Source organism: Vigna unguiculata, chromosome 7 (genome assembly GCF_037176805.1).
Source record: "Vigna unguiculata cultivar grain cowpea cultivar isolate G323 ecotype 2 chromosome 7, ASM3717680v1, whole genome shotgun sequence".
NCBI lineage: Eukaryota > Viridiplantae > Streptophyta > Magnoliopsida > Fabales > Fabaceae > Vigna > Vigna unguiculata.
The window spans coordinates 32849643-32873841 of record NC_140798.1 but is presented as its reverse complement, the minus strand read 5'-3'; the positions used below and the strand labels follow the sequence as shown (position 1 = coordinate 32873841).

The following is a 24199-nucleotide window of genomic DNA, read 5'->3' as shown; positions in this document are numbered from 1 at the left end:
GGATCTTCATTATTGAGATTGAATGTAATTTGTTAAACTTTTTTTATTTTTTTTTTATTTTGTAGTATATTTATTCAGTTTCAATCCTCTACGTGTAATTTAATATTGTTCTTCAATGCTTAACATAAGTGAAATTCACTTGAAAATGGATTGTCATTGAAAAATACTTGCTGGCCCATGTTCTAAATCAAATCACTCAAGGATGCAAAATTCTGGATACAAACTCTAAAGTATTGAAGGCGTGTATAATTTCTCAGAAGTTGGAAACATGGGGTCAGTACTTCCAAACGTGGACAAGTATATCCCCTCTGGTTTCAAAGCTGCAACAGAATCAGTCCTATTGGGGGTAAATAAGTTTCCATTCATCTGCGATACAGAAACATGACTCCTCTCACAAGTTGGTGGAACAATTTCACTCCTTTGTGATGTTTCTGGTGAAATTTCATTCCACTGAGATGTTTCAGAAACATACATCCTCTCTGATGCCTGTGGTGTTGCAACAGACACTCCTTGGCTAGGTAAATCCCTTTGCAATGCAGATGATAATGCTAGTGACATGTCCCTCTTAGAAGTTGAAGGCAGCACAAGGGAAACATCCTGGCTTGTGTGATCCTTCTCAGTTGATGTAGATGCGGACGACATGGTTGTGTTTGGTATATCTGCATCAGTGATGGTTACTTGTACTTCATAGGTTGGTGAATCACTTTCAGATTCCATTGGCATGGCTTGTGATAATTGCCTAGGAAAATCTCTCTTAGATGGAGATGTGGTCGGGAATACTCCAATTCCAGGGTAATCATTCCATCGGTGTGCCACTGTTTTGATTTGGGTATAAAACTGTATGCCTGCTTTTCCTGCATTTCAACAAAGGACAGGTAATGTTAAAAAACTTACCAGACTAAGGGTACAAATAAAAAGAGGGCCCAAACTATACCCCAAAAGCTATCACCAGCAAGAGATGCTTTTGAACCATTGGAGGAAAATGGTAATGGAACAGGCACGTTGATCCCAACCTGTGCAGAAAATTTGATACAGATTAACCTTCAGAACAAAAATTGCCTGTAGTGCATCTATTGTCTGATGATTGATCCCCTTTGTTCTAAATGAAAATAAAAATACTGGTGTATTTACTCACACAATTACAACCAGTCGTTAGAAAATAGAATAAAATAGTGCTTACATATAGAATAAATAATGCTTACCAATCCAGCCTCAACGTCAGTCTGGAACCTCCTAGCAGCTATACTGGATGTGGTGAATATAGAAGCTCCATTTCCATATCTGTAGAAATGAAGTCCTACATTATGCTTGAAGACATTTTTTCAAAAGTCAAGAAAATGTTGAAGAAAAATTCATGAGTTTCAACATATGCAAAATGTAGATTTCAAATGAATAAAAGTTCTTGTAACAGTTTTGTGAGAAACTGCGACAGTGGTAAATATTAATATATAGATACACAATACGAAGAATCATTGCAATAAAGGAGCACGAAATAAAACAAATACCTGTTTTTATTTATTACTGCTATAGCCTCATCAATGTTATCAGCCTAACAATAAACAATAACATTGTCACTTTATTTTCAGAAAGGCAAAAAGGTTAAAAACAAGACTAGTATTTTCTAAAGAGCACCTGCATGCAAAGTAGCACTGGTCCAAAAATTTCTTCCTGTGAAACAAAAGACAGCAAGGTCACTTTTACTCAAAATACCATTAAAATTCCTGTCAATCAGAGAGAGAATATTCAAACTCTGAAATAATATATACCCTGTAACATTCTATGCTGGTTGTAACATCACATAAGATAGTAGGACCAACAAAGTTCCCACTCTCATATCCCGGTATCTGTAAAGCAAGCTCTGAAAACTCAGTGTCCTTTTTCAAAAGGAAATTTAACACTTTTAAAGGGAAATGTTTCATTTTGGAATCGTGAACATCAATGCAATTTGTGAAACAAATTTGTACCACAATATCTCTTCCATCAAGTACAAGTCTAGCCCCATTTTCAACACTCCTCTGAACTAGTCCACTTATCCTCTCCTTGGCCTGTTGATCAAGAAGATGATCAAGAATAAAAATAACAAAACCTTAACGAATTGTTTCCCAGTTCATTATCAGGATGTAATATCAGAATATAATCAATGAGTGGCATTTAAACAATAACACCTCGGGAAAACTGAGATAAGTGTTTTCACCTCTTTGCTGATAACTGGACCAATATCAGCACAAGGATCTGTTCCTGCATTCACTTTAAGTAGTTTGGCACGCTGCACTAGTTTTTCTTCCCTGGAAATAGAAAAATGCAACAGACATGATCACAAAAAGCACTATTGTTCTTTGACGCCTAAGTTCATTAAGACATAACTATTGCTAAATGAAAAGGAGGTTTGTACTTTTTTAACTGAAACACGATAGATAGAACATAGATAATAATCAATAATTAGTTGATGTAAGAATTGTAAAAATGGAGGGGACTTGAACTATGTAAGAAAATAAAGAATTATTTTATCTATAACAATCATACTCGTTACGTTCTCGTTATCTCTGTTTATAATAATCAAATCCTTTAAGATATGGAAATGCAAATAGGCTGAAATGAAAAAAAAAGATTGTGAATATATTATTTCCTAATAACTATAGAGATATTGAGAATATTTCCCAAGTTTTTCATTTCAAATTGGACCGCCAAATTTTGCTTTAAAGCCAATTTCTTTGTTTCATCATCTCCTGCCATAATCATGTCATTCACAAAGACCAACTGAGAATACTGTAAATTTACTGGTAATAGAGTGTTTTATGAATAAAGTATGATCTTGCTGGCTTTACACTTCTGTCCTCATGAAACCATTGTTTTGTAAATCTCTCAAACCATTCTCAAGGAGATTGTTTAAGACCATAGGGCCTTATTTTAAGAGTTATACCTTATTCTAGACGCGTTAAGTCTACTTTAGGTTTTCAATACTTTGTTACTTTCATTGATGATTATTCCAGATGTACTTGATTATTTTTAATGAAAAATCATTCGGAATTATTTCATACCTTTCAATCTTTTTTTAATGAAAGTAAAACTCAGTTCGATATCTCTATTAGAGTTTTCCGTAATGATAATTGCCATGAATATCTTTCTCATTCTTTTAAACAATTTATGCCTTATCACGGTATTTTGCATCAAACTTCTTATGCTTATACCCCTCAACAAAATGGTGTAACTGAACATAAAAGTAGACATCTTATTGAAACAACTTGCACTCTTTTAATTCATGGAGAGGTTCCTGAACATTTTTGGGGTGATGCTATTCTTACTACCTGTTATCTCATTAATCGCATGCCTTGTTCGATTTTAAAGAATAACATGCCTCATTCCATTTTATTCTCTCATGAAACTCTTCATCCCTTACCTCTAAGAGTTTTCGGGTCTACATGTTTTGTTCATAATTTTAGTCCTGGTCTTGATAAGCTTTCTCCTAGATCACATAAGTGTGTTTTCTTAGGGTTTAAGAGATCACAAAAAGAATACAAATGTTTTTCTCCTTTTCTTAACCATTATTTTGTATCTGCAGATGTCACCTTTGATGAGTTCTCCCTTTATTTTAAGAGTCAATCTTCACCTTTGTCTCCATCCAATCCTATCAACCATGGTTATCAAACTCGCGAGTTAACTCGTTAACTCGGACGAGTTTGCGTGTCTGGTCATGCCCAACGAGTTAACTCGCAAGCGAACTCGGTTTTGAAGCAGAATCGGTGGACTCATAGATGAACTCACTGGAATCGTTTAAATTTGCGAGTTTTCAGCGAGTTCACGAGTTCGAAAGGGGAAAAAATTGGAAATCGAAATGAGGTCGAGTTACCTTCGCGAGTTGTTATGTGGCTGTCGCGGGTCGTTCTATGCCAATCGCAACCCCTCTCATGGCCGTCGCGACCTATTCCGTGGACATTACGACCCGTTCTGTGGCCATCGCGAGCACTTCTACGGCCGTCAACAACCGTCCCGAGCAGTTCTGCAGCCTTCGTGCTCCCCATCGACCACCCTCCTGTCGTCATCCTTGCTCGCTCTGCCATCGCGGTGACCGTCGACAACCATCCCGCTGTTGAGCGTTCTCAATAGATCGAGGTTCACGAGTGTGGTTCGTAGGTTTGGGTCGTTCTATTGGCAGATGTTATTCACTTATTCCCAGTTGCATTGCACTGTTTCAATGTTTAAATTTATTTCAGCTTTGGGTCGAATACAGTACACAATTGCACTGCCCTATTGAATGATATTTTTTTATTTGTTAATTTTTTAGTGAAAATTTAGACCATTATTTCTAGAAATGCACATGTTTCATCATGGAGTTGTACGAAGATGATGATATAATTAGAGGATTAGACATAGATATTTGAATTTATGGTTATGAACTTATTTATTTCAAATACTTTTAAGCTATATAACTTTATGGACTTGTTTGAATTAGGATATTATTTATATAAATTAATTTTTTTTTCATGTGAAGTAAACTTTTATGAGTTTATGATTCAACACTCTTAGTATTTTTAATGTTTTTATTATTTGTGACCCTCTTATTGTCTCTTCTTCACCATCGGTTCCTGCTCCATAGTCAGCTTCTCCTCCACCACCCCTTCAGGTTTATAGTCGCTGAAACCGATCACAACCCCTACCATGTGACTCCACTCAAGTGCCAACTACTTTGTCTCCTTCAGCTCTAACACCTGAATTTGACCTTCCTATTGTCCTCCGAAAAGGTATGCGTCCTATCCATAATCCCTCTCCCCATTGTCATTACCTTTTTATACATGTCTTTCCTCTCTTTCTTCTCTGACTATTCTAAAAGTGAAGCTTTAGCCCATCCTGGTTGGCATCAAGCCATAATAGATGAACTAAGTGCTCTTCATAATAATGGAACTTGGGAACTGGTCCCATTACCATCTGGAAAATCTGTTGTTGGTTGCAGGTGGGCGTTTGCTATCAAAGTTGGACCTAATGGTACTATTGATCGCCTCAAAGCTCGTCTTGTGGTCAAAGGTTACACTCAAATTTTTGGGTTGGATTATGGAGATACCTTTTCTCTTGTGGCAAAGATGGCTTCTCTTCGTTTATTTATCGCCATGGTTGCTCTTCAACAATGGTCTCTTTATCAACTCGGTGTTAAAAATGTTTTCCTCAATGGTGATTTGCAAGAAGAAATCTATATGGAGCAACCTCCTGGGTTTGTTGCTCAGGGGGAGTCTTCTGGGATGGTATGTCGTCTCCGCAAATTCCTATATGGCCTAAAACAATCTCCTAGGGTCTAATTTGGAAAGTTTAGCAATGTTGCTCAACAATTTGGTATGACTCGATGTGAAGCAGATCATTCTGTCTTTTATCAACACTCGAGTGCTGGATATGTTTACTAGATAGTATATGTTGATGACATCGTTCTTCAAGGGAGTAACAATTATGACATCTCTCAGTTGAAACAACATCTCTGTCACCATTTTCAGACCAAAGATCTTGGCAAACTCAGATATTTCTTGGGTATTGAGATGGCACAGTCCAATGATGGTATTGTTATATCTTAGAGGAAGTATGCCATTGATATTCTGGAGGAAACTAGGTTGGTGAGTTCAAAGTTTGTTGATACACCCATGGATCTCAATACTAAACTTTTACCAAATCAGGGGGAGCCTATATCTAATCCTGAGCAGTATAGAAGATTGGTTGGGAAATTGAATTACCTTACCATTACTCGTCCTGACATTTCCTTTGCGTGTGGTAAGCCAACTTCTTAATTCCCCATGTGAAGATTATTGGAATCCAGTCATTCATATCTTGAAGTATATTAAAATACCTCCTAGAAAAGGATTGTTATATGGTTCTAATAACTATACAAGAGTTGTTTGCTATTCAGATGTTGATTGGGCAGTATCTCCTTCTGATAGAACATCTACATCTAGGTATTGTGTCTCCATTGGTGGTAACCTGATTTCGTAGAAAAGTAAGAAACAAAGTGTTGTAGCAAGATCCAGTGCAGAAGCAGCAAGATCCAGTGCAGAACCAGAATATAGAGCTATGGCCTCAGCTGCTTGTGAACTTGTTTGGCTCAAGCAATTGCTTAGAGAGTTACAATTTAGACATGTTACTCAAATGACACTTGTGTGTGACAATCAAGATGTTCTTCATATTAGCTCTAATATTGTCTTTCATGAAAGGACCAAACACATTGAGATTAACTATCATTTCATTCGGGAAAAGATCATGTCTGGAGACATCAAGACTAAGTTTGTTAACTCAAGTGATCAGTTAGCATATATTTTTATTAAGTCTTTACGGAGGCCTATAATTGATTATATTTGTAACAAGCTTGGCACATACGATTCGTATGCTCCAGCTTGAGGGGAGTGTTAGATATTGTTAGATATTGTTAATCACAATATCAAACAATATCTTCTATTTACTCTTTATTTTCAGTTATTCTTTTTAATTGTACCTTTCCCTATTATAAATAAATCACCCTATGTGTGGTTTATACACAAGGGAGATTAATCTCAAACCCTATTTTCTTTATTCTCAACAAGTTTCTTTCTAGTGCATCCATCTCCTTTCTCATGGCTTGATTTCAATGTTCACTTCTCATGACTTCTTTGATCGAGGAAGGAACTTATGTAGTATCAATTGATGAGATCTTGGATCAAGTAAGACCAATGTTTTAATATGGTGGAGTTACTAGAAGAGCAAAAGGGAGGAGAGTTAAAGAAGAGCCTAAAAGAAAACATCAAGAATATGGAGGAAGATTGAAAAAAGGAATTAATAGAAGATTAGAAGAGAATATTAAAAATATTTCCTTAAATCTTTTGTAAATAAAAATATAGAAAATATATTTGATTTTTTTAAAATAGAATATTAAGGCACTTGTTAATTTGTAAGGATAGTCTTTAAAAAACAAGGGTCTTGTTTGCAAAGGTAAGTGTACCAACCAAGCAATCCCTAAACTTTTCATATTCCATTCAAGGGCTTTATTTGGGAAGGTGTATGCACCAACCAAATAAGTCCTAGACTCTACCTATTCCCTAGCTAGTCTACACATGCATGTATCCTCTTATTTTGTAGGATAACTCATGAACTGTAATAGAAGCTAGAAGAGGAATTTTGTCATTGTCGAGAGTTCTTTAGAGGTATGCACCTCTTTTCCTGAATCTTATATTGAGATTTCCAAATTCAAGTGTTGATTTTTCTCGAGGAAGTGGCATGTTCCTAATCTCTAACCTCTCCATCTTTTGTATTTTGTTGTTCTTCTTGTTCTTGTATTCTATATCAATGATTGAACCATTCTAATCACCATTAATGAACTCCTTATCATTTCCATTGATTGAATTGGTTGTTTTTAGTTTCTAATGCATGGATTCTTTTGTTTCAAACACATTATAATCAAATTCTAATCAATTGAACTTTGTTTTAATTGAACAAACTTGTTTTGACAAACATTTCGAAAAATATGATATTTAACACACGATCTTTTATCTTTTTCCCTTTCTCAATGCAATGGGCAAATTCTCACAACACTTACATCCTCACTATTACCTTCAAGGCCCCTCACCTTCGAGTTAGACAACTCTTCTTGATCCGAAGTCAAAGTGGGTTGTTTTCTTCTATAGTTTTTGCCAAAGAATTTTGCCTTCTTCCTCAATGTGAGTTGGTTTAATCCCATTTGTGGTGGCTTCACCAATTAGATCTTGAGCATCCTGTAAAGATAGATACGGTAATGATAGGAATGACACATCCTACAAAGATAGACTCGACAATGATATGAAGGAGAAATCCTTCACTTCATGAAAGGTGGCATCCATGATGATAAAGACACGATAACTCTCAGGAAGATAATATTTCTACCCTTTTGTAAGGGGATAACAAATAAATAAATATTTAAGAGTTCCAAGATCTAATTTTCTACAATTAAAACTATGAGAGTGAAGAAAAACAGAACATCCAACGACTTGACAAGGTAAACTTGACACTAGGTGTGTAAAAGAAACAAAAGACAAAAAAGACTTAATAATTACAATATTTAAGATAACCCATTGATGAGGTAGGCCATAGTTAACACAACTTCTCTTCAATAAGTTTTGGGAACAAACATCTAGAAAAGGAAAGCTCTAGATACTTTTAAAATATGATGATTCTTCCTTTCTGCAACTATGTTTTGTTGTGCAGTGTTAAAACATATTAGTTCATGAACAATACTATTATGAGACAAATTTGGAGAGTTCATGGTTCACATATTTAGTACCATTGTGAAAGTTAATTCTTTGGAGTTTTTTTCCAAATTGATTTTGGTCAAGAGGGAAAAAATTAACAAAAATTTAAAAGACCTCAAATTTACTTTTCATAATGTATGTCCATGTGACCCGAGTACAACAGTCAATAAAAACAACAAATCATTTTGCTCCAAAAATAAATTTTAAAACAGGTTCCCGAGCATTAAAGTGAGACAATTCATAGGTGAAATTACTCGTTTTACCAGAGATAGATGCACAATGATGTTTTAACAGTTGACAAATATCACATTTGAAAGACACAACAGACTCTTTAGTGAACAAAAGAGGGAACAAGGATTTTATAAGGTTGAAGGAGGAATGCCCAAGTCATTTATGATGAAGCCATATTTACGGACATGCACATGTTTCTAATGTTGCTTGTTGGCTTATGAACTTTGTTTGTTTGGTTCCTTGGATTTCAACAAATACAACCCACTACTCTTAGCAATTTAAATCGTCATCCTCAAGGCAAGGTCCTAATATACACAATAACAATAGAAAAAGAATGCTACTGAACAATTCAAATATTTTGTAAGCTTTTTTATAGAGATAAGATTATTGATCAGTTGCGGCACATATATACCATATTTTAATACAATAGATGGGTCTAAAGTTGTATTTTCATATCTGCATATGGGTAAACTAGTACCACTTGCATCTCTAATGAGTTGTTCATTAGTCATCTTAACATACAAATTGAAGAACGTAGGGTATGATCAGTTGCTCTCAAATAGAGAATCAAAACACCCTGACAGAAAGGGCCAATATACTCTTACCTTTCATGGGTAGGGTATGAGTCATTGTTTTTGTTGAAATGTAATGTTTTTATTATCATGTATGGGATCCCTTCTTTAGGGTTAGGGTTAGGACTGATGACTCTTTGTATTCTGTCTATTTTTTCTTATATAAACAATGGTAAAACAGTAACAGTGATAGTTTTTTTCACTGTTTCATTTCTCTAAAACCTCTTCAAGTTGGTATCAAGAGCCAGAACATCTTCTCTAGTTCCTCTTCACTGTTTGTCACAGTGACTGTCGTTGTTCGCCGTCTTCCGCCACCGTCCGCCGTGCCATCCGCCGTCGCTGACGTGTCTACTCCGGCGAAGTCAGGGTTAGGTGCGCCTCGAGGAGCGCAACCCATCACCGCAAGTCAGGTCCCCGGAATCCTCCGCACGCGCCACCACTCTCCGGCGGCCTTCAAGCGCGTGTTCACCACGCGCCACCTTCCCGGCGCTGGAATCGTGCCGCGCCACTGTCGTTCGACTCGCTGGAGCCTCCTGGGTCTATTTGTGCTCTTGTTTCTCTGTTTCAGTGGCCATAGCTTGTACCTAGGGTTTCTCCTCAAAAGTTAAGTTTTTTTTAATGGCTTCTACGGCTGGAATGGCTCCCTCTCTGTCAGCTACTCCTATTATTACTTCTGCAAAACTGAACTGGACAAATTACTCCTCTTGGTCAGCTTCGGTGGAGTTCTGGTTTCTTGGTCAAGGCTATCATGATCATCTTGAAAAAGAGGTCTCTACTATTTCAGAGGAAGAGAAACCTAAGTGGCAGAAATTGGATTTTCATTTGTGTGCTGTTTTATGGCAATCGGTTGAGCAAGGGGTGTTAGACATTTTGAGACCTTACAAGACATGCTTCTCTTTTTGGAAAAGGGCACAAAACATTTTTGCTAACGACTTCAGCACCTTTTTGATGCAACTCAAAGAGTAGCCTCACTCAAGCAAATCAATCATGATATGGTTTCTCATATAGGAAAGGCTAGGGCTGCAGTAGAAGAATTGAAGAGTTTTTTTGTGGCTAATTCATTAGACGATATCAACAAAAAACTTGATAAGTTTTACATGGTCTTAATTTTGAGGAGCCTGCACTCGACTTTTGATCATGTGTGTGATCAAGTTTTAGCTGGTGATCAAATTCCTTCAATGGACAACTTAGTTACTAGACTTCTTCGTGTACCTACATTGGTCAAAGATGAAAGTTCAACTGATGTTTTTGAAACATCAGCAATGGTAGCACCACGAGGAAGAGGAGGAGGTCGGAGCAACTGTGGAGGACGTGGTGGTCGAAGTGGGCGTCCTCAATGCTCATATTGTAATAGAATGGGCCATACCCAAGACAAGTGTTATTCCTTACATGGTTTTCCTGATAAAGCTGCTCATGTGTCCAAGTCTGATCATTCAGAATCTAGATTTTCTGATGAAGAGTACCAAGAATTTTTGAGGTACAAATCTGAGAAATCCAACAATCCTGACCCATCCTCTTCAATGTCAACTGCATGCATTTCTCAATCTGTGGAAGGTCTTAGTCCATGGATTCTTGATTCAGGTGCCTCCGATCATGTCTCTGGTAACATTTCCTCATTTTCCTCCATTTCCTCTCCCAAAATTCCTCATTTTATTACTGTTGCAAGTGGATCCAAAGTGGCATCTCAAGGAATTGGCAAAGTTTCTTTATCTCCTTCACTAAATTTAAACTATGTTTTGTACATTCCTCATTGTCCTTACAATTTAATCTCCTTGAGTCAATTGACTCGTTCCTTAAATTGTTCTGTAACCTTTATTGCTAATTCCTTTGCTATACAGGAACATGGTACGGGTCGTCTGATTGGAGAAGGACATGAGTCACGGGGACTTTATTTCCTAAAACCAAGCTCCTCGGTATCCTATTTTGCAACTTCATCCCCAAAACTTTTGCATGATCGTTTGGGTCACCCAAGTTTGTCCAAGTTGAAGATGATGGTTCCAAGTCTCAAACACATTCAAGCCTTAGATTGTGAATCGTGTCAGTTAGGAAAGCATGTTAGATCTTCCTTCCCTAAAAAGTCTGAGACACGATGTAATTTTGCTTTTTCTACTATTCATTCTGATGTTTGGGGGCCAAGTCGTGTCACTTCTTTTGGTTTTAACTATTTTGTAACGTTCATTGATGAATTCTCTCGTTGTACTTGGGTTTATCTAATGAAAGAAAGATCTGAACTTTTATCCATATTTGTGTCCTTCTTTAATGAAATTAAGAACCAATTTGGGAAGACAATTAAAATTCTCAGAAGTGATAATGCTAAGGAATATTTTTCTGCTGCGTTTTCCTCATTTTTATCTTCCCATGGAATTTTACATCAGTCAACATGTCCTCACACTCCACAACAAAATGGCATAGCCGAAAGAAAGAGTAGACACCTTATCGAAACTGCACGCTCTCTAATGTTGAATACTAATGTTCCTGTTCATCATTGGGGAGATACAGTCCTCACTGCTTGTTTTCTAATCAATAGGATACCTTCTTCTTCTATTGAAAATAAAGTTCCTCACTCGATAATTTTTCCAAATGATCCTTTGTATCGTGTCTCTCCATGTGTGTTTGGATGTACTTGTTTTGTTCATAATGTCTCTCCAGGTCTTGATAAACTTTCTGCAAAGGCTATTAAGGTTGGTCCTACTGGTGCTGTAGATCGACTCAAAGCCCGTCTCGTAGCTAAGGGGTATACTCAGGTTTATGGCCTTGACTACTGTGATACTTTTTCTCCTGTGGCTAAAACCAGTTCTGTTCGTCTTTTCCTTGCTATGGCTGTCATTCGCCAATGGCCTCTGTATCAGTTGGACATTAAAAATGCCTTTCTTCATGGTGATCTGGAAGAGGAGATATACATGGAGCAACCTCCTGGGTTTGTTGCTCAGGGGGAGTCTGGGTTAGTTTGTAAGTTACATCGTTCTCTCTATGGCTTGAAGCAATCTCCTCGAGCTTGGTTTGGTAAATTTAGTCGTGTTGCGCAGAATTTTGGATTGAAACGTTGTGAAGCGGATCATTCAGTATTTTATGGTCATACTTCTCCTGACAAATGTGTTTATCTTATGGTTTTTGTTGATGATATTGTTATCACAGGAAATGATATCACTAGAATTGCTCAATTGAAGAACCATTTGTTTAGCCACTTTCAGACCAAAGACCTGGGTCGTCTTAAATATTTCCTTAGCATTGAAGTGGCACAATCAAAAGAAGGTGTCATCATTGCACAGAAAAAATATGCTCTTGATATTTTGGAGGAAACAGGCCTGACAAATTGCAAGCCCATTGATAGTCCTATGGACTCAAATCAAAAGTTAACAAGAGATCAAGGTGAACTTTTCTCAGATCCAGAGAGATATAGAAGGTTGGTTGGAAAACTCATCTACCTTACTATAACAAGACCTGATCTTTCTTATCCAGTGGGAGTTGTAAGTCAATTTATGCAAAATCCCCACATTGATCATTGGAATGCTGTGATTCGCATTCTCAGATATGTAAAAGGGAACCCAGGACAAAGATTGTTGTATGAGAACAAGGGAAGTACTCAAGTTGTAGCGTATTGTGATGCAGATTGGGTTGGTTGTCCAATTGATAGAAGATCTACCACAGGGTATTGTGTATTCCTTAGAGGGAACCTTGTTTCTTGGAAAAGTAAGAAACAAAGTGTTGTTGCTCGATCTAGTGCAGAGGCGGAATATCGATCTATAGCTCTAGCTACATGTGAACTAGTGTGGATTAAACAACTCCTTCAAGAGTTGAAATTTTGAGAAAATGAGCAGATGAAGTTATGTTGTGACAATCAAGCAGCCCTTCACATTGCCTCCAATCCGGTGTTTCATGAGAGAACAAAGCATATAGAAATTGATTGTCATTTTGTTAGAGAGAAATTACTATCCAAGGATCTTGTTACTGAGTTTGTCGGCTCTAATGAACAACTTGCAGACATTCTAACTAAATCTTTAAGAGGGCCTAGAATTCAATTTATATGTTCCAAGCTTGGAGCATATGATCTATATGCTCCCGCTTGAGGGGAAATGTTGAAATATAATGTTTTTATTATCATGTATGGGATCCCTTCTTTAGGGTTAGGGTCAGGACTGATGACTCTTTGTAGTGTGCCTATTTTTTCTTTTTTTTCTTTTTAAACGGTAAACTTGAAGAAAAAAACACGAGAAAAAAAAAAGCACTATGATAAAGTTCCTTTATAAAAGCACTAATACCAGACTTTGAAATAAAATAAAAAACATACGAGAAAAAGATAATTGTAACATCCTTTTTTTTATAAACTGTATTATTTATTTTAAATAAAACATTTAGAAAATATTCTATTTTTACTAACGTTTTGTATTTTATTATGATGTAGTTTAAGCATTAAAAATATTATTAAATAGGTATGTGTAAAAAAAAATATATGAAGAATTTTTAAAAGAGAAAAAAAAATATAGAAAAGAAAAAGAAAAAAAAAAGAAAAGGATAAGAAAGGATAAGAAGATAAGAAGAAAAGATAAGTAGAAAAGATAAGAAGAAAAGAAAAAAAAAAGAAGATAAGATGAGAAAAGATAAGAAGAAGAAAAAAAAAAAAAAACCTAAGAGATAAACATTAATTAATGATGACTTGAGAAAGATAAGCATGTATAGGCTTATATATACGTATGAGATGAGAAGTTATGGGAGAGAGAAAGAAAAGGAGAAAAAGTGAGAAAGTGAGAAAGAGAGAAAGAAAGAAAGAAAGAAAGAAGAGAGAGAAAGAGAAAGAGAAAGAAAGAAAGAAGAGAGAGAAAGAGAAAGAGAAAGAGAAAGAAGAGAGGGAAAGAGAAAATAGAGAAAAAAAAAATTTAGAGCAAAGATTCAAAGAGATCCTAGTCCTCTTCAAATATTATTAGTGTGCTCTTCAATCAATAAGGTAAGGGGGAGTGAGGTTAAGCTCTTATATATTAATCTTGATAAGCTCATGGGTTTTATATTAATCTTTTATTTATTTTGACTCATATATTATTTTATTTACTTTCATTTAACTTATTTTCATTTATTATCCTCTTATATTTATTTTATTTAATGTCCAATGATCCTGTTTATTTATTTATTTTATTTAATCTCCAAATATGTATTGATTCTATTTATTTATTTTATTTAATCTTTAGTAACGCACTGATCCTATTTATTTTATTTATCTCCGGTTACGTACTGGTCCTATTTATATATTTTATTTTATTTATCTCCAGTTACGTACTGGTCCTATTTATTTATTTTATTTTACTTATCTCCAGTTACGCACTGGTCCTATTTATTTATTTTATTTTATTTATCTCCAGTTACGCACTGGTCCTATTTATTTAGTTTATTTTATTTATCTCCAGTTACGCACTGGTCCTATTTATTTATTTTATTTTATTTATCTCCAGTTACGCACTGGTCCTATTTATTTATTTTATTTTATTTATCTCCAGTTACGCACTGGTCCTATTTATTTATTTTATTTTATTTATCTCCAGTTACGCACTGGTCCTATGTATTTATTTTATTTTATTTTTATCTCCAGTTACGCACGGGTCCTGTTTAATTTATATTTTGTTATTATATTTACTTATAACGTTCTAATCTTTATCTAATTATTTATTTAAAGTTCTTGCTTTGATTCTTATTTTATCATTATTTTATAATTAAAAAAATGTGAAGTGAAAGTAAATATTATTTTATTCAGTGAGCTTGAATATAAGAAAATTACATGTACATTTTATTTTGTTTTATATTCTTTGTGTATGGTTTATACAATGACATGATTTGATAGTCATCACATTTTATGACCTTTGAAAATATCCAAGAGTATGTCAGTTAAGTAAGAGTTAAGTCTGGTTTCAATAAGTTGAGATTAAACCAGTGTCAAAGTGGTTGTATTTGGGAAGTCACAGTTTGGTACACTGCGGGATGAAAGGCAGGGACCATGGTGGGGTCTAAGGAAGTTTTACCAAGTAGGTGAATATCTGGATAGTTCAGAATAGCGCACTGGACTAGGATATTCATAGGCCAAACTTGGGACTATCCGATACCTGCTCGGCATCGCCAAGGTTAGGTAGTGAGTATATATCTCTTTTGTGAGCCGATGAATGGCTAATATTCTCGAGAAAGAAATAATTATGATTGTACCAATGTTTTATGAGAAATACTCAACTACCTAATCACTTCCCAAAGTAACTTTTGATGTTCAGATTGGATCATCAGAAGTGAAATATGGATCCATATGTCTGGTAAAACAAGATGAAGTTTTGTGGTTGTAGGTCCAAATCTAGGCCCCCGGTGTCTGCATTGTTTGTTGAGTTTATTAAGATTGATATTTAAGGCTTATAAAGACCTCACTCCTTTCATATTTTTCTTTCATATGTACCTGTTGCATGAGCAGAAGAGGAACCTGCTCAGTGAGAGTTGTTCGGGATATTATTGGTGGATCTTCTGAAGATTGACTCATGGATAATTTCTATTAATATCTTTAGGAGATGTTAAAAATATAGAAAATCTTCTATTCTGATGTAGGACTCTTAATATTTAACAAATATATATTTTTGTAATATTTTATGAACAATTATAGAGATGTATACTATATATATGAATATGAAGTTATGTTATTATTAATGTTCTCTCAAGGATAATCTTATGAAAAAAAAAATTGATTCCATATCTTTTTATCAAATAATAATTATTTAGTATAATAGTCGGGGTGTCACAATAATAAAGACTCAAACCTTGTTTTTTGAATCGTAACAAAGAGAACATGCTTGGCATAGGAACACAAAAAAATTCACATAAACTCAAATCAGAGTCAAATGAGGCATCACCACCCTTTGAATGGGCTCAAGAAGTCCCGACGAAATTGTCTTGGGTAGTGACAGTTGGGGCACACCTTTCATGCCCACTAATAACCTCAACGACGATGGAAACAATGGTGATGACAACCGGTAATGAGTCACGGTCTTTATGTAAAAGGTGCATTGTTAGTTTACATTAGGATTTATTAAAATTTTAGATGTAGAGATCGAGTGAACCTTATTTTTCGTTTGAGTTTAATATACATGATTAAACTTTGATCGTTTGTATTAAATCTTGAATTGTCTGATTGTATACTTTGAAAAAAAAAATCATAATTTGTTAATACATGTGCATTGTAAGTTTATACATTAATTTGATAAAATTTCGGTTCAAACAATTTTGTGTTGTTCTCCGGATGCATTCTTGATTGTTGTCATTAGTTACCACTTTCATTACATGTGCTTTACAGATCTATGTGAAATGTTACTGAAATTTTATCAAATTTATGATGATAAACTTCTTCGTATACCTGTTAGCAAATATGAAAAATATTTTTTTCAAATGAGTAAGGTCTGACCTTGTGAGAATTAAAACTTGCGAATTATGGAGTTTGGTACCAATGGAGTGTAAATTGAAGTCAGATGAATGCACGTTTTGTTAGTGAAAATTTTGAAAAGGGAGTTTATGAGTTCTTGCAATATGTTCAAGAGCACGCTATCTTTGTGAACAAGAAATATTATTGTCCTTTTGTTCTTAGTTTGAATCAAATACGCCAAGATTTAGGCAAAATATATGATCACATGTTCATCTTCAGTATAGTAAGGATTTATACAATTTGAACTTAGTGTAGAGAAGTATTAGACAACGCTACAACGTCACAAGCAATAAAATATGTGGTATTTAGAGGAGCAATTGTACCCAAGATGCGCTAACTTTATGTGATTGTTGGCAATTTTGAAATTATTCAATTTAAAAACAAGAAATGGATGGACTAATAAAAATTTCACATAATTGTTGGAGTTGTTGAAGGAGATACTTATAGAAAATAACATGTTATTGTTGATGCTTCAATGCAAAAAAAATTTCCAACAAGTATATTGGGTGGTTTGTAGTACAACAAATGTCGTATCCATAGGGATTTGGTAGAACACACAAAGTTTAGACGAGTTTGTTTTGAATGAAATAGTGCTTGTGGTGAGCGAGAAGTGAAAAATCAGATTCAGTGTATAAAATGTGTAGATTTAATGGAGTAAGGATATGCTAAAACAATTTTGAGGGGTAGATATACTTCAAGATAATAAAGACGTATTGAAGCTAGATTTCACCACTTTTTTCCTCTCTTGTATTGCTTCCATCATTATTTATAAAGACACAATCATTCATGTCCTAGGAGTTCTCTTTAAATGTAAGTGTAGGTCCATTCCTAATACTTAGAGCCTAAGATTATCAAACTTCAGTATGATTCCTCAATGATTGCTTGAATTAAACATCTGCATTAAGATCAAAACTCTATAACCAGCTAGAACCTTAAATTTATTCCTGGCATCTAAAAGCATGAGAAAAATCAGTTGGACCACAACTTAGAACCAGTTCCCACTCAATCCAAACCAGTGAAATAAGATAAGTGATTAGTATGTTAGTAGGTGATAATAATGTAATGTTATTAAGTTAATATATAAAATAAATTTATATTTATTAAAAATAAAGTGAAATGGATAGAGGAATTAATGGTTGATGATGAATAAAAAAAATGATACACAGATTTATAGAAAATAGATAAAAGTAACCATTAATTTTAAAATATTTAATAAATAAATATATTGTAAAGGGTAGAATTTACATTATGAAATGTGGACAAAAGAGAGAATCTCTTTTTTTTATATATATTGATATTAATTCTCAATTACTTATCATTTTCATATTTCTTGTTTTTTTTTAATTGTATCTTATACATAAATACATATATATGGAATGGTAAAAGTTAAGAAGATAATTCTAAATGGAGTTAAAATTTGATGTTTCATATATATAATGCTTATGTTTATATTATCAAATAGTATATTTGTTAATTTTTTTGTAATAAAAAAATAATAAATTTATAATTGTGAAAGTAAATATAAATTACTTTTACAATAAAAGATAAATTTTATTTATTTTATAAGTAATTTTTTTATTATAAATAATTATTTTAATTTAAAAAATAATTAAATTATAAAAAAATGGTAAAATAAAAAACGGTTATAGAAAAGGAAAAGTTAATAAACTAATTATTTTAATTTAAAAAAATAGTTATTTATTAAAGATGAAAACTATAAAATAAAATGTGGATAGCGAGAAGATGATGAATGCCTTTATATAAAGTATAGATACATATTAAATACATGACTGATGCAGTTAGTTATCAAATATAAGAATGTTAAATAAACATGTTTTAGAAAGATTAAAGATAAATCTGTTAAAAATTATATAGATAAACATAAAATAATAAATTAAAGTAATTTATTGAAATTTATATAAATTAATTATATTATATTTTATTCTTTTTTGAAATCTAAAAAGCTTAAACATGGATCTAAGTTATTTAAGATTGTAAATCCTTTTATATATGTTCAATTCCTAAGATAAAAGAATAATTCAAAGTGCCAAAATAATTATAAAAATTTAAAATTAATATATTTTGTTATTAGCTAAGAAAAACAAATTAAATTATTTAAAAGAATAAAACAAATATTTGTAGTTTTGTAAAAAAGAAATATAACTTTTTTTAGAGAGCGTGTATTATGTGTTTATTATTGAAGAACTTCGATGGCACGTGAGCGGCCGTTAGATGGTGAAGTTTGATCACGTGAGAGGAGATCGATCGATCGATCTTTGTTTCTGGTTTGACTGTGACGACGAAGCATTTCATTTGATTTGTTCTGAATCTGAATGGCGACGAGAAATCGCACTCTGCTTTTCAGAAAATACAGAGATGCGTTGAAGACTGTTCGCATTCCCTCCATCTCTCTGCCGCAGTCCACCTCCTCCCGCGGCGGTGGCGGTGGCCCCGTCATCGAATTGGTCAGCACCTCGCTTCTCAATCCTAATCGCTCTTACGCTCCGCTTAGTACCGATGATCCTGGCAATTCGAGGTGCGCTTCATACAGATCTTACGATCTCACATTCCATCGATTTTAGTTGTTATCGTGGATCAATTGTCCGAATAGTTTTTTATTTATCAGATCCGTAGCTTTTTAATTGATACATGAATACGGCGAGGAACTATATATATAGGACTACGAGTGTTCGGATTTGCTCTTAAGCTCGGCACTCAAAACACGAAGCCATACCCGGAAGGAATTTTAGATTAGTATTAGTAAAGTATATCTCTGGCATTATCGAGAGTCTTGTGGATTAACCGATGATTTGTATGTGGTGCACTCTTAATTTTTGCTGGTAAATAGAATTAGAGTGGAAATGGATAGTTTCTTCTAAAATTGGAAACTTGTCTTATAAAGTTATTATGCATATCTCACTTCCTTCTGCTTTCCACACGTGCATGTTTCAAGTTATTAGATAAGACTTGAAAATGATGGATTGTTCATTCTTTCAATGGATACAGTCGGGGTCCAAATGCAGTCAATTTGTGGCTACCTCCTGCGTGGGTGGATTTATCGGAAGAAATATCAGCAAATGTGCAACGTGCACGCACAAAAATGGCAGAGTTGGCCAAGGCTCATGCAAAGGCTTTGATGCCGTCATTTGGAGATGGGAAAGAAGACCAACATGCTATCGAGACTCTAACATACGAGATAACTGACTTAATAAAGAGGTCGGAGAAGAGACTCCGGAGACTTTCTGCTTCTGGGCCTTCTGAGGATTCCAATGTCAGGAAAAACGTGCAGGTACAATTGCAGAACTCGTACAAAATAGTAATAGGATAGATGATGGGATTTTGCTTTTGCCCCAAAACAATGAATTTGTTTGATTCAACTTGAAATCTTTTGGGCTCTTCGTTAACCAAGCATGTCACAGTATCACTGGTATGGTATGCTGCTTTTATATTTTAGGGGTAATGAAAGGAAGTTTATCCGGTAAAACTATGAAGAACCGATGCTTGCATCCACTAAAGGTATTTTATCTAATACATATTCAGTATCCGTCATACTTGGATACTTGGCCAATACTTCATCCTTTTTATGGATGATGCTTAATAGGAAATACGATTGACACTATTCTTGTCTTTAGGAAATATACAGTGATTAGTGATGACAATGATTTATAATTTATATTTTCTTTTTGGTTGTGTCTAAGAAGCATCCTCTTGCTTTGAATTTTTAGAATTGCAATTGTATGTTTATTCTTTTTAAGAAGATTTTGTACATATCTATATTGCATATATCACATCCTCTATTTTTGTAATGATCATATCATTGTATTGGATATATATGCATATTGCTTTATTGTGCATCGTTGGAGAAACAAGAAAGAATTACAACCAGTGCGGGGAGGTTGGAATTAAAAGACTACAATGTTCAACAGAGTTCCAGCTTCTCTATTATCAGATATGTGTGAACACACCCATATATCAATGGGCCTATACCTTAAGAATGTGCAGACAAAGGCTTAGTGACAATCACAATACCGTCCAATAATATCCATGGGCATGCAAACATCCTTAAAGATGCATTTACATTTGCTTCTACCAAATAATCACACCATCGCAATCCTTTCCCTCCTTTTTTTTATCAACCCTTTGAATTATGTCATGTACAATTGTTCAAAGGCGAAAGGATAGACCCAATATGTGTGAACACACCCATAAATCAATGGGCCTATACCTTAAGAATGTGCAGACAGAAGGCTTAGTGACAATCACAATACCGTCCAATAATATCCATGGGCATGCAAACATCCTTAAAGATGCATGTACATTTGCTTCGACCAAATAATCACACCATCGCAATCCTTTCCCTCCTTTTTTTTATCAACCCTTTGAATTATGTCATGTACAATTGTTCAAAGGCGAAAGGATAGACCCAATATTCTTCAATAGCACCAAAAAATTTATTCCAAAAGGACTCAAGTTAGAACGCAGCAGAAAAAGTTATATGCACTGTAGCTATATACCATGTTCCTGTATACAATTCTGCCGAATTTTGAATTAATCATGTGCCAATCTAAGCTAACAGATCACTGTTTCAAGTTTAGTTGAGATTATTCTGGCAGTCAAGTATTATAATGAGAACGAAGCAAGGAGGGGATGAGAAAAAGGCCTATGATGACCATTACTTTTATACTGTATTCTTGTGGTTAACGATTGCACAGTTTGCATGAAGTCATCCAAAAGTTTAATAGGTGTTTGGTTATGTGACTCTAATATGTGCATTAAGTTAAAGTACTGTGTAGTAGCTTCCATGAATATTTGGCAAAATCATTCCCGAACGCATGTAACTGAATTCAAACCAAATAAACTATTTTGCTTGATTAAACTAATTTTATAGAGCTGAGGTACATTTAAATTTCACTTTCTTAAAATGGCATCAAAGTTGGTAAGAGTTTATTCTAATCAAGTTTGTCAAGTCTTGTGTCACCCGATATTGGGTTTCTTAGTTTGCTCGAGATGTTAAAGAGTCCATATAAGTTAGAGACAATACCAAATATTAATATACAAGTGAATTCAAACCTCACCTTAGGTTTGTAGAGTTAAGTTTGATGCTTAAAGTTCACTTTATTAAAATTTCCTTAACCAGAAAGATGATTGGAACACTTATGCATGAAATTCAGTCGGCTTGACTTTTGACTGTGTAATCTTTATGTCTGAACTTAAGTTTTAAACATTTTCTGCCTTATTCTATGAACTTGCTACTTGTACCATGTTGAACATTTTCTTATTTTGTGTACTGCATGCAGCGAGCTCTTGCTACTGACCTTCAAAACCTCTCTGTTGAGCTACGCAAGAAACAATCAACTTATTTAAAGCGCCTCAGACTACAGAAAGAGGTGAGAGAAAAGCCTGTTGTTGTACCGTTCTTTCCTTGACTAACAAAGAAAATAAAGTACCATCTTTTTTCTGGGCGTTTTTTTGTTAACTAGCACAGTTGATTTTATAGTGACAATTCAAAAAACCCAAAAAACAAAACAAGCATGCAAATCAATTTGATTCACTTTATTTAGCTCAGTAAATTAAATCTCCAATTCTTATCTAAAGTACTATATGAAAACTTCTTACCACACCGTCAATTTATTTTTCTCTGTTGTGGCCAAATGATCTCATGGTAAATAGTATTTTTGAAGTTTTGGTCTTTAACCAAGTCAAACGGCATCATTTAGTCTATTTAACTAACCTCGCCTAGTGAAACAAGACTTAGTTGTTTTTGTGACCAAATGATTACTTGATATTTCTTTCCATTGGATAACAAGTAATAAAGTATACTTGATATTTTATCTATGTTGGAGATCTCACACCGAGTGAAGATATGATTAAATTAAAATATATAATTGGGCATAAAACTCATCTTGTAGTTAATTTTGTGAGTTTTGTAAAGTGGAGTTAGACTTATGATTCATTCTATAAACCGACATTAAAGTCTATTATAACAAGGTTTGTTGAACATATTGAATCACTCTTATTAAATCACTATCAGACCACTCACAAATATCTAACCCCTCACTCAAGATGTTCAATTTTCAGTATGAAAGAATGTTTTGGAGATTCACATTAATTAGATATATGGAAAATAACAGTATACAAGTAGGTGCAAATTTCATTTTACAAACTGATTTTGTATTATTGGATTAAGTTTAAAATTCCTTTTTAGAAGTTTTGAAGGAATATTTTATAATGAAGGAAACTGTACTGCAATACCTTATTCCCTCTGTCTCTTGTCTGGAGATGATCTCAATTTTCATGTTATACACATCACTAGATAATTGATGAATTTTGTTGAAAGCTTTTTGATTATCATTTTATTATGTTGCAGGGTCAAGATGGAGTTGATCTAGAGATCAACTTGAATGGAGGTAAATCAAGATTTGAAGATGATGATTTAGATAATATGGTACTTATTTTTCTTTTTCATTGTTTATAGTTCGCTTATTTCTTTGTTGAGTACAGAATAGGTGGGCCCAATAATTTTTTCCATACTCGACTATTGGCGATTTATTTGCTGGAAGATTAATTGACAAATTATATTGTCCATATGGTTATCATACCCCTGCCGTAGTTTGATATATGCTATTTGATTGCTAATGCTATCAAATTATTCAAATGTAGGTATTTAATGAGCATCAAATGGCCAAGCTGAAGAGAAGTGAAACATTCACAGTAGAAAGAGAAAAAGAGATCCAGCAGGTAAGTAAAAGTTGCATTGATGAAACTAATGACTTATTTTGTGTTCTAGATGGACTTAGAGCCTTTTCGTTGTTTTCTTTGGTAGGTTGTGGAATCTGTGAACGAGCTTGCTCAGATCATGAAGGATTTATCAGTACTAGTCATAGACCAGGTCAGTAGATACCCTCCTGTGAGGAAGTTGACAAATTTCTTTATTCCACACTTTTTAATCATTAACATCTTCTATACATAGGGAACCATCGTCGATAGAATAGACTACAACATTCAGAATGTTGCAACCAAAGTTGAGGATGGGCTTAAACAGCTGCAGAAGGTTCTACTTCTGTTCTACTATTTTAATTTGGCAGCATTCATTCTCTTATCACTTTTCCCCTATGATAATTATTTGGTTTATGGGACCTGCAGGCAGAAAGAACTCAGAAAAAGGGGGGTATGGTAATGTGTGCTACTGTGCTTGTCATCATGTGCTTCGTAATGTTGGTTCTCTTAATCATTAAGGAAATTGTTTTGTGATCAGTGGTGATATTCAATTTATTTCTAATATCTGGTCACCCCTCATTTGTGCGACCTTTCATTTGACACCATATCCATTGTCTACTCGGATAGTAACGCAACTTGTCTTAAGTGAAGACCAAGCAGTTTTGGAGTAGACGAGCCATATTTTTTTTGTATGTAGAGACCATATTAATTCTCTTGGATTTTTTTTTTTTTTACCACTGAGTGGGAAGGTAGGGTGGATTAGGTGTGTAGAAGCACACGAACTTTTAGAAGTTGGTGTGGTATAGTAGCAAAGGATACAGAAGAACAGAAAAATGTATAGAGCGGTTGTATGAACCTCTACCTGGCCATTTTTTTTACCTGCGGAATGCATAGTTCCTTTTCATTCAATTTTTTTTTCTTTGATTGAGAAAAGAATTCTGAATTTATTGATTGATGAAACCTGCGGAAGTCGGTTCTCACCTCCTTTTCATATATGTTCCCTTGATTAATGAAAG

The 24199-nt window shown here is 34.3% G+C and overlaps 3 protein-coding genes across 4 annotated transcripts; 2 read left to right on the top strand and 1 right to left on the bottom strand.

Annotated features, from left to right (window-relative positions):
* Positions 1–119: 119 nt before the first annotated feature.
* Positions 120–4252, bottom strand: LOC114191663 (uncharacterized). Of its 2 annotated transcripts, none has more exons than XM_085675468.1 (10): positions 3848–4252; positions 3608–3761; positions 2195–2285; positions 1965–2045; positions 1767–1844; positions 1633–1668; positions 1506–1549; positions 1203–1281; positions 950–1013; positions 120–854 (listed from the first exon to the last, which is right to left on the bottom strand). In XM_085675468.1, the coding sequence occupies exons 2-10, from the start codon at positions 3634–3636 to the stop codon at positions 226–228; spliced, it is 1131 nt and encodes a 376-aa protein (XP_085531594.1). In that variant the 5' UTR covers positions 3637–3761; positions 3848–4252; the 3' UTR covers positions 120–225. The 2 variants fall into 2 exon arrangements, with proteins under 2 accessions (XP_085531594.1, XP_085531593.1); XM_085675467.1 differs by having other exon boundaries at positions 935–1013; positions 3848–4239.
* A 5756-nt stretch (positions 4253–10008) lies between these two features.
* LOC114191665 (uncharacterized) lies at positions 10009–11272 on the top strand. The gene is made up of 2 exons (XM_028080997.2): positions 10009–10633; positions 10870–11272. Exons 1-2 carry the CDS (start codon positions 10024–10026, stop codon positions 10905–10907), a joined length of 648 nt encoding a protein of 215 aa, XP_027936798.2. The 5' UTR covers positions 10009–10023; the 3' UTR covers positions 10908–11272.
* Positions 11273–18682: 7410 nt separating this feature from the next.
* Positions 18683–24092, top strand: LOC114189767 (syntaxin-43-like). The gene is made up of 8 exons (XM_028078448.2): positions 18683–19002; positions 19473–19755; positions 21764–21853; positions 22834–22911; positions 23127–23204; positions 23290–23355; positions 23437–23517; positions 23610–24092. Exons 1-8 carry the CDS (start codon positions 18800–18802, stop codon positions 23715–23717), a joined length of 987 nt encoding a protein of 328 aa, XP_027934249.2. The 5' UTR covers positions 18683–18799; the 3' UTR covers positions 23718–24092.
* The last annotated feature ends 107 nt before the right edge of the window (positions 24093–24199 follow it).